The sequence below is a fragment of the Rattus norvegicus genome, chromosome 16, assembly GCF_021556685.1.
Source record: "Rattus norvegicus strain SHRSP/BbbUtx chromosome 16, alternate assembly SHRSP_T2T, whole genome shotgun sequence".
In the NCBI taxonomy this organism is placed as follows: Eukaryota; Metazoa; Chordata; class Mammalia; order Rodentia; family Muridae; genus Rattus; species Rattus norvegicus.
Genome location: NC_141549.1, coordinates 76271953 through 76282500, shown reverse-complemented (window position 1 = coordinate 76282500; position 10548 = coordinate 76271953). Strand labels below are relative to the sequence as shown.

At 43.4% G+C, this 10548-nt stretch overlaps 2 protein-coding genes across 4 annotated transcripts in view; one reads left to right on the top strand and one right to left on the bottom strand.

Moving 5' to 3' along the window:
• Erich1 (glutamate-rich 1) overlaps positions 1–10548 on the bottom strand; it is a gene marked incomplete at its 5' end in the record, with an annotated part of 52793804 nt that overhangs the window by 7381863 nt on the left and 45401393 nt on the right.
• The window catches only part of Zmat4 (zinc finger, matrin type 4), a 430441-nt gene that overhangs the window by 173339 nt on the left and 246554 nt on the right, over positions 1–10548 (top strand). For all 4 annotated transcript variants that reach the window (XM_087589121.1, XM_087589122.1, XM_087589120.1 and 1 more), the window contains 1 exon segment: positions 400–489. In XM_087589121.1, coding sequence (XP_087445247.1) covers positions 400–489 — 90 coding nt within the window.

The following is a 10548-nucleotide window of genomic DNA, read 5'->3' as shown; positions in this document are numbered from 1 at the left end:
GATTCCAGCACTCTCTTTTACAGATGACCCTTACATGACAGTTGACCCCCTACATGACAGTTGACCCCTACATGACAGTTGACCCCTACATGACAGTTGACCCCTACATGAATTCATTTGCTTATTTGTCTTACTTTTGAGGACAACTGAATACATGGTCTAAAACGAGCTGATTCCTACACTCTCGGTCATTGTTTTTATTTATCCTGAAATGGTACTGGCTTGGGGACTTACCATAATTAATCTACCTGAAACTGACTTCTGTGGAATTTGCAGGAGCACAAAACAGTGTTTTCTACCGAAAATAACTTGCATTTGTGGCCATTGTCTGCATTTCCAAGTACTCCTCACAAGTGGCTACTCTTTTTACAGCATCTCCTTGTGTTTTTCCCTCCCCAGAGTCGAAAGCATGCCAGCAAAGTCCGGCTATATTACATGCTTCACCCCAGGGATGGTGGGTGTCCTGCCAAGAGGCTCCGAGCAGAAAACGTGAGTATTTGGTACCATACCATGGCATGGGTGATTTGCTATGAATTTTGCATGTGTATGAATTGGAGCTGTGTCCAGATGAGTACCAAAGCTCAGAGAGTAGAGATTATGCTCCTGTCCAGGGTCATGTTCTGGACGGGGAGGAGTCCTGTTTGTTGGCTGGCCTTTTCTTTTCTACCGGAACCTGCCAATATCTCAGGCTCCTGGTGATGTTTTGCTGGAGCTCTTCAGAGACCAAAAGGTGCAGAGTTGCTGGGACAGAGCCAACGTGGGTGACAGAAGACAAGAGCCACCAAAGACAAAGCGTGGGAAGAGAAGACCGAAAGGGCAAAACTGTCAGAAATACCAAATGCTTTGTTCGTCACACATTTGATTTTCTCTGCTGCGTAGAATAGAATGCCAGCTTGTTAATTTATAATGAGGACCATACATGTCTTTTGCAAAGAAACATACTCAGGCTATTTGATCAGTGACCCCCTCGGCCTGAGGGTGCGTTTACTATAGAGAAGACCATGACAGGTGGGAAGTTGCTTTGAGGTAAAATGTCAGAGCGCTGGGTTCATTCCAGCCAGGCTTTTCTCTTAGCAGAGGCTGCTGTGTGAGGGAAATCCTCCTCCTCTAGATGTGGAGGGTCCCGTATGCTAGCATTGAACATAAACAATTAAACTTTGGGTTCCGAGAGGTTGTGGAATAGTACTGGTACCGTGTGCCATCACTTTGTAGGCCTTGGTCCTTGTTTTACATACGTGATCATTGGAGACATAATTGAAGAACATGGACTTGGGGGATTTTCTGGGAAGAAAATGAGGGGTGAAAAAACTGTGTGCCTGAAGGCAGAGAGCCCTTGGACTGTCCCCTCATACTAATGTCACATACGCCACTTAGCATTGAAGTATGATCTGATTGTTGGCAGACTGGCCTGGACACTGAGGTTACTGTCACTGTTGGGGCAAGAGAGCATCGTGAACTTGTATAAGGGAAAAACAAATGGCCTGGAAAGTTTGCAAACTGCTGATCCCCGGCCTCAGTTAGCTCTTTAGCATCTGGCATGAGTGATTGATCTCGTGCTGCCTCTGTGGAACAGTAATAATTATATTTCCCTCTCTGGTTTCTGCGACTGTTTCACAAAACGGTAAATACTAGACTTAGTGGTGGTGTTGCCTGTGGAAGAATCAAGTAAGTGAGGCAGACTTGCTGGCAAGAACATCGGAGATCAGTGAGGGACAACGTATAAGGAATAGCTCTGATCACAGTCCGTTTATTAACAGTGTTTGCGAAGAACCACAAGGGCAAATGGTAGGGGAATCCCACGAAAAGATCTCAGCCATGGAAGCTCGTTGCTGAGGGGCCAGCATTTGCTGGGTCTGGGATGTGAGTGGGGTTTATCAGATGGAGGAGGGAGGCAAGAGGGAGGAAGATGTCTTAGCTCCATGCGTATCAAAATTGCAGGCTAAGCTATAATGAGTTAGCCCTACTCAGCTTTTGTGGGACCTCAGAATCCTGTACCTACATGGAAATCATACCTCCTTCTGATGAGCTAGAACTGGTTTGTTTGTTTTGTTTTTGTTTTTCCTGTTTTGAAAATAACTCAGTAGTGGTGCCTGCATCCTTCCTTGAGGGTTATTAGTTCTTTATTCTAAAAGTCAAGAGGTGCTGAACTTCAGGCCTACTGGATAAAGAACTATTTGGATATATTTTTTATTACATATATATACACACATATATATATACACACATATATATATACATATATATACATATACACATACATACATATACACATATATACGTATGTACGTATATACGTATGTACGTATACACGCATGTAGGTATACACGCATGTAGGTATACACGCATGTAGGTATACACGCATGTAGGTATACACGCATGTAGGTATACACGCATGTAGGTATACACGCATGTACGTATACACACATGTACATATACACGCATGTACATATACACGTATATACATGCACACATGCGCACATGCGCACATGCGCACATGCGCACATGCACATGCACATATATACATATGCACATATATACATATGCACATATATATATGCATATACATATATGCATATACACACACACACACACACACACACACACACACACACACACACACATATATATATACAGGTATTGCACTTTGAGCTTCTTGGCCTCTAAGTTCTAGAAAATGAGCAGAAATGGGCCTCAGGCTGGCTCTGTGGATTGGAGGGGGTAGACTTTGCCTCTTCAAGCAGTTCCACTGTTTGTCTGTCATGGGGTCTGTTCTGGCCAATAAATAACCTTGGAGCCAGCTCATGTAAGGAGAGATGTTTGGATTTTAGAACAAGGGACCATTCTTTATTTAATACCCACTTGAAAACCTTCTTGTCATGTACCCTGGGTTTTGGAAAGTTTTCCCTACCAATGATTTATTATTTCTCCTGTCATTTTCCATAATTTCCTACCCACAGTAGGAGAGTAAATCACAAACAGAAAAAGCACCAGGCTAATCCCATTTAGGAGCATAGATAGTTGGCGAGTTTGTTACACTTTGCGTAATGTATTTCACATATGCCACTTCCAGGCATTCTGGTATCCTAGGTCTAGTTCAGAAACCGCTTCAGCTCACATCTGGGGCTCTGCTGTAAGTGTTTGGAGTAGCTTTGCTTTGGACAGACTCACACTAACAAACCAAGAGAATGAGTACACAGTGGTAAACAGCCAACCCATACGTAAACGGACTCCCAATCTATATTTTTCCCAGTCAAGGAGAACAATCTGCTGTAACTCATACTTAGATGGTGGCGTATGCTTATTCTGAATCTGGTCCAAGAAGCGACTCATTAACTCCACAAGAAGAGGCAGCCAAGTGGACTGCTTTTGACCGTCATCAGCAACACCAATCTTTAGCCTCGCTGCCAGTTTAGGACCAAGCAGAGCATGGCAGATGTGCACCCTTAAGGGTAGTAGGGGATGCTTTGCCTTTAACTGGCCTTCTTCCAGCTTTTGCCCATAGCAACCTGCACTTAGGACAAGCCTGAAGGCTCCCCTGTTTTCTAAGAGGAAGCTTTCTTCTCTTCTCGCGTTTGTGTCATCCTTAAACCCACGCAATGGTGGATGACTTGTGGTATATCAAGCTTCATATAGCTAGACTTTGCACTTGGAGAGTCTCTGCTCATGGCCATAGGGCTACAAAATGAGGAGAAGAACAACGGTAAACTCACGGCTTCTCATGGGATGTCACTCAGGTGCTTCTTCTACACTCCTCAATTCCAGATGCTAGAGCACATTGGTAACCAGAGTCCTGGACTGAGAAGCACCTCCATATCTGCCCCTTAATGCTAGGACAAGGGGTGGCTTCTGAGAACAGAGGGAACATGTTCCTCCATTTTCCCCAGGCTCCTTGTGTGTACCCTCCTAACCCTACTTTCTGCCCTTCGAGGATACGTGACAGCCCACGTTAGGATGGAGGAGAAACGCTTGTGTCTTCAAGCCCTCTACACATTTCCACGTCCTGCTTTAGTGTTTTCAGCTTCCTAAAATCCCCTTCCTTATACTTATTACTAAGACTTTGCGATTGGAGCTTTTATTCCTCCTCCTTGAAACTTTAGAGCAGGACGTCTCCCACTGAGGTCCAAGAGCAGCATCAACAGTGAGACACGTTTTTACAGCTGATTGTCTTAAAGACATTTCCAGTAATTGCTTATATGCCAGAGTCCAGTTGGCTTGAGAGATCTTCTAACGCAACGTGACTGCTTAGCACCGCCGGCCTTCTCATTTCATCATCTCCCCGCGAGTCACGCGCTTCGGAAACACCTATTTAGGAAATCGGGGTCCAGATTTTGTTGCCTATGATTATCGAAAGGCATAAGTAGCTGCCAGTCAAAGTTGCCAATCACTAGCAAGTAAACAGCCCATTTTTATGTATTACATAATTCCTGTAAAAGGTGAAGCTTGCGTTTGGTTCCTGTGCTTAGGCTGCATGGACGCACTTTCTCTGAGGTATGAAAAGTTCGGCATGGCCTGACATCCAGGAGGGGGGGGGTGTTGAGAGTGGAATGTCAGTCTCATGTAGACTTTTCTCATTACTGAAGTGAAAATAAGGATGGGAATTATGTGTGTCTCAGTACATATGCCATGACATGTCACAACTGGACAGGCCTGACATTGCTACTTTAATTTTTTTTTCACTCCTGTCCCTAATGTGTCTCAAGGCTGCCTCTGACCTTTGGCATTAATTCTGAGTTCTGATCCAGAACACTGTTACTGTGGGACCAGCACAATAGTATCAGTAGCCAGCATTTCCCCGACTCCCCCCACAGTGCTCTAAGGAGGTTATGCACTTCCATTGATTCATCCTCAGCCTTTCTGTAAGGCAGAGAGAGACATTATCCCCACTCAAAGAAATGAAATGACTCATCATGCAGTGGTCCATGGCAGAGACTTGCCTGGGAAAACAAAACAAAACCAAAGAAGGTGCTTTTTCCTGGTTCTGCCCCCTAGCTCTCCCATGCTTCTCCGTGATACAGTTTGCACACATCCTTAAGTGCTGTAAGGCTCTAGATGCTCCCCCCTCCAACAGAGTGGGGAAGTTCTAGTGGTAATCTGTCTAGCTTTGCACACTCGTGTTTCTGCTTCTACAGACATGCCCGGGTAGGGGAAAGGTGTTTCCGGTTGCCCCTGATAGTTTCAGGTTTTCTGAATAGGATGATACCTAGCTGATTCTTGAAGGAGAATACCAGTGAACCAATGAGGAAAAATGGCAAGGGCTTCTGTGAGTGTGGGGTCACTGTAAGCCATAGCTTTCTGGAGACAAGATAGAAGCCAAAGGCATTTCTAGCATGTGTAGCACTCTGCAGGGCCATCGGGTTCAGACCAGGGTTCCAGGAGCCCTCCTTCTAAAGACTAGATGAAACCCTGATGTCTGCCTCTCTACTCTGTGGTGCCTGTTGAAATCCTCGGACCATAGCCTGGTTGTTTCTCTGTACCTGTCATCTTCTAGAAGGACCTTGGAGATGGGACTTAATTGTTCTGTATGGACCCCATAGTAAGATCTCACCTCTCAAAGATCACGAATATGGAGGTGAGATTATTCATCAAATCCAATTAGAAATTGAATGCGATGACTTGTGCCTGTGATCATAGTACTTGGGAGGTGGAGGCAGGGGGATCAGGCTTATCTTTGGTTACATAGGGAGTTTGATGACAGCTTCTGAAGACAGAGCTGAAGATAAATAGAGATTCTGAAGATAGATAGATAGATAGATAGATAGATAGATAGATAGATAGGCAGGCAGATAGATGGATAGGTGGGTAGATGGATAAGTTATAGGTGATAGATATATATGATAAATAGAAATAGATAATATATAGATTTAGATGATAGATGATATATAGATGGATTGAATGAATGAATACAAATGTCTAAGCTAGTAGACACAGGTAGTAGTATTTCACCTGTAGCCCTGACACACACTGTGCTCGCACTCTGTTTTCCTAAGTGGTATGAGCTGGGTTCATAGTAAAAATCTCAGACAGTTGCATTTCCACACCTGGACTCCCAGACTTCATAGTTAGAAGACGAGGTTCTGTCCCGGCTCTGCTACACATTAGTTTTACGATATTGTTTTGAACTGTTAAACCTTAATCACTATGATTATATTATAACTGGGGCTGTAATTACTGCCCTTGGCCATCTTTCAGAAGTGTGACAGGGCTCAAATAAAGTCTCCCTTTTTTTTTTTTTTTTTTGGTTCTTTTTTTCGGAGCTGGGGACCGAACCCAGGGCCTTGCGCTTCCTAGGTAAGCGCTCTACCACTGAGCTAAATCCCCAGCCCCTAAAGTCTCCCTTTTGTGAGAGCATGATGGACTATGGAGGGTCTCAAAGCATTAATGGCAGAGAGGAGACTTTCCTCCTTTGCGTTTTGGGTTGTCTCCTGATCTCTGCTGCCTTCCCCAATAATCAATCAGCCCATTTCCATGGAGCTTCTGCCATGTGCATGATGGTACATTGCAAAGGACACACGAAGGAGGAAATGAGGGAGTGGGGGGGTCATTGCATACTTGGATGGAAAAGGAATACATAAGTGAATAAATCCGCGCACATTTGTGTCCTCCTCATGTTGATGAAGCAGGTGACCAGAGAAACTATGGCTCCCCTCCAAGACTGGGTAAAGTTGGTACAAGTATGGGGCTTTCTCAAGGTAGGCCCTTGTGCAAAGCTTCAGAGACAAGTGAGGTCTTGCTGGGGCCTAGTGAGGCAAAGACTTCCAAGAACCCTTCATACTTACTTTAAAATAGTTTACCAATTGGTTAATTTTATGTGTGTAGTAATTTTCTTTTCATGTGTGTCTATGTGCCATGTATCTGTTGCCCACAGAGACCAGAAAAGGCACTGGATTGCCTGGGCCTGCACTTATAGATGGTAGTGAGCCCCCAACGTGGGTGCTGGGAACCAAACCTGAGTCTCCTGGAAGAGCAGCCATAGCTCCAGCTGCTAGACCATCTCTCTAGTCTCACACTTACTTTAATTCAACATTTATTTTGAAAGGCCCTCCAAAATCTTGCCATAGAATTTTTTTTAAGATAAGGAGGGGAAAGGCAGAGTACTGAGAAGAAGAGAATTAACAGACATGGGTAGGTGGAGAATAAGGGGGCAGCGAATAAGATCTATATACATTGCATACATACATCATACACATACATGTGTGATGCTATCCTGAAACACATGTACACATAAATAGATATGTTACTAGAACACTACAGAACATTTCTTTTATATTCCAAGCAAAGAATGAAATCTATATAACAAGGATGACTTTAAAACTTGTTCGAAATTGGTTATGAATAGTTAAAGTTGCTTGCATTTGGTCGTGATAGACCAGCTCTCCTCAGTACACTTACCTCAGTACATTTACGACACATTGAAGTTTGTCTGAAGTGTTTCTGTTTATTTTTACTATGGTAAAATAAAAGTGATACACACCCATCCTCTTTTGTAGCCCCTTCCCGTTTCCACTCTTCCCACCTATTTTGCCTCCTCTTCCTTCAGCTTTTTGTTATTAATTTCTGAGCAAACAACCTTTCGGGAACCCGGCGAAAGGTTCATAGTGTAGGTGATGGTAAACTATTATGGTCTTTTTGGTGAAGAAAACAGCCCCTAGAGTCTTGGACATGCTAACCAAATGTATGTTCTCCCACTGAACTCCACTGTCAGCTAAGTCCCCTACCTTTAGGAAATCATAGTCATTATTTTATTCGTATTTTGGACTGGTTAGAAAGTCACGTTCCTAATTGGCCTGGCTCCAAAGTTGGGAAAACCTTCTGTAGGAATTCTGTGTAGCTTGTGTGCTCAGTATGTGAGGGAGATGAAGCAAGGGTGGGCGTCTTAGTGGGTAGAGAATTTGTGGCTGTAAATCAAGCTAGCTTTGGTCAAGGCAATAATCACATAGATTTAATTGTGGATGTTTGGCTTAATAGGCACTTTTGTTTTGTTTTGCCGGATTTCTTCCAGTGCAGGTTCTGTTCCCTTCCAGCTAAGAGACCCAAGCCACACTTCAGCCTGCTTCCACCTCTACCTGATTCTCATAAGGGTCTGGGAGAGCTGGGCTGGAATGTTGGGTGATGTTGGAGAGTGGTTTGGGCAGTAGGGTAAGGCATGTATTCAGGGATGGGCAAAGCATGTCCAAACCATTACCATGTGTAAGGAGATCTGACATGATAGTCTACTGCAATTGGTGACATAACTTTCAGAGTGATGGGAGGAACTTTCATTTTTGCAGGCTTAAGCACCACAAGGCTAGAAAGTCCAGGGTGTGGGGAGAGTAGGTGCCATTATGGGGAATGACTGGGAATCATGCATTTTCATAGTCAGAGCTCATTGTTTGTGGTATTGGATGAGGGGGTTCTGCACCCCCTGCTCATATGAGGTTTCAATGCTTTTTTAGCTTCAGAGTAGGACACAGTTCAGAGTCCTGGGAAAAGGAGAAGACATTGACAATTTAATCACCTGAAGATCCCCCAGGCAATCTGTCCTGAGAGTATTATTATGAGCACAAATAATTCTGCTAATTACTTATGAGATGAAGAATGGGAGCTTGGAGGTCTGTGTCTGGCCTCAACCTGGGTGAGCAAGGCAGTCATCCTCAGTCCTCATCCACACACCGTGTGAAAGCTTGGTTCTACATTGAGTCCTTTTCTGGATATGGCAGTAAAACTGTTTCACTTTCTCCCGTGAACATAAGGTTCAAGTATCATTCAATCCTGTCAGATGGCACAGCATAACCAAAGCTGAGGACCTTCGTCAGTTGGCTTCAACCAATAGAGAACAATCACACAGCCTGAGCAAAAGAAATTGATTTCTTATAGTTAGTTTGGTTTCCAGTGAGGGCTAGAGCCTCACATGACTGGGGTCAGAGGGGATGGGGTAGGGTGAAGAGAGTAAATCGCTTGGTGTTTCTTCTAATAAGGACATTCATCTCTTTCCTGTGGAATCTACCCTTATCACCTAATTACTTCACAAATTACTTTTTCAAATATCACATTGGGGATCCCAGGTATGGATTCAATATATAGAATCTGAAGGGACACAGATATTTTGTAGATATTCAACCTTGACTGTTGACTAGATTTTATCAGCTATGACTCCAAACATCTAATTTTATATAATTACAATGATTTCACTGGGGATTCTCATATTTCTTTTGGAATTCTCCAAAGGGTTCTTAGAAAACATTAATGAGTTTTTGTTTTAGACCTGTGAGTAAGTAGCACCAATTCTTTTTAGTGTTCTCTAACCAATATCAATAATTCCGCCTGTAGCATTGACCGCCTATGTATGACCACCCTCATCGTGGTCTCATACATACATCATCTATGTATCTCAGTCTGACTTCAAACTTGTGATCCTCCTGTCTCAGCCTCTCAAAGGCTGGGTTTATAGGGGTATACCACCAAGTCCTGCTATGTCTTTCTCTCTTACTATGACTTGTACTAAGACCTCTTCTCACCATACAACTCTGCTTTGAGAAATATTTTTATGTATTTATTACTGTATATGTTCTTATGTGTATGCAGAAGCATGATGTCTGTGCATGGGCCTGTGCATATGTTACACATGTGTGTGAGGATCAGAGAATCACTCTTTGGGGTCAGTTCTCTCTGTTTACCTTTATGTGGATTTGGCCATCAAGTTTTTGTGACAAGTAGTTTTAATGGCTGACCCATTTGGATACCCACACCATACAACTCTCAAATGCAGAGAATCCTGTTTGTTATTAACCCGTTTTTCTTCATCCCCATCTTTAGAGGTTTTCACATGTTCCTCTTTTTATCTTCTCGCTGAGTATACATATTTTAAGGAGTATACATTTTTTACTGTTTACCCAAACTGAAAATAAGACATCACAGAGAATTTTAAAAACTCGATGTCGACTCACTGAAAAACATACATTCATAAAAAGAATTGCAGGGAGACTGTCGCAAAGGTCTGGCCACCACCGAGCCTTTGTTACACAACGCTTCACAAAGATCTTCTTTTTGTCTCATGCACTTCACACGATGTGGGCTGCCCTGCTTTACTTTTGAAGTTTTGATCTGATGTTGTAGCTTATAAATGTGATTCCGTATGGAGTAATGGAGTGTGTGTATGTGTGTGCACACATGCTGTAGACCACTATTTATCTATTCCCCTCTTGCGGGTTTGTCTACCGTTATGGTGTAGTTCTAAAATGATCCCCAAAGGGTGTGTTCTAAAGGCTCAATTGCCAGGTCAAATTTTTAAAATTTTTGGTCTTGGGTTCTAGCCCCATCAGTGGAGTATCCGGTTAATGAGGTCAAAATGTGACTGGGAGGTGGTGCAGACTTCAGGAGGAAGTTGGTCAGATCCTGATGACCATAGCCCTTCTCTCACTTCCTGTTTCTTCTTGGTCTATGAGGTGAGCAGCCTCCTCTCCTATATTCATTTCATCATTACAAGGTTTTACCTGAGTTTGACCCAAAGCAATGGTGCCTGCTAACCTTGGTCTTGTCCTGGATTCTCGAGAACCCTTTACATCATCTGAC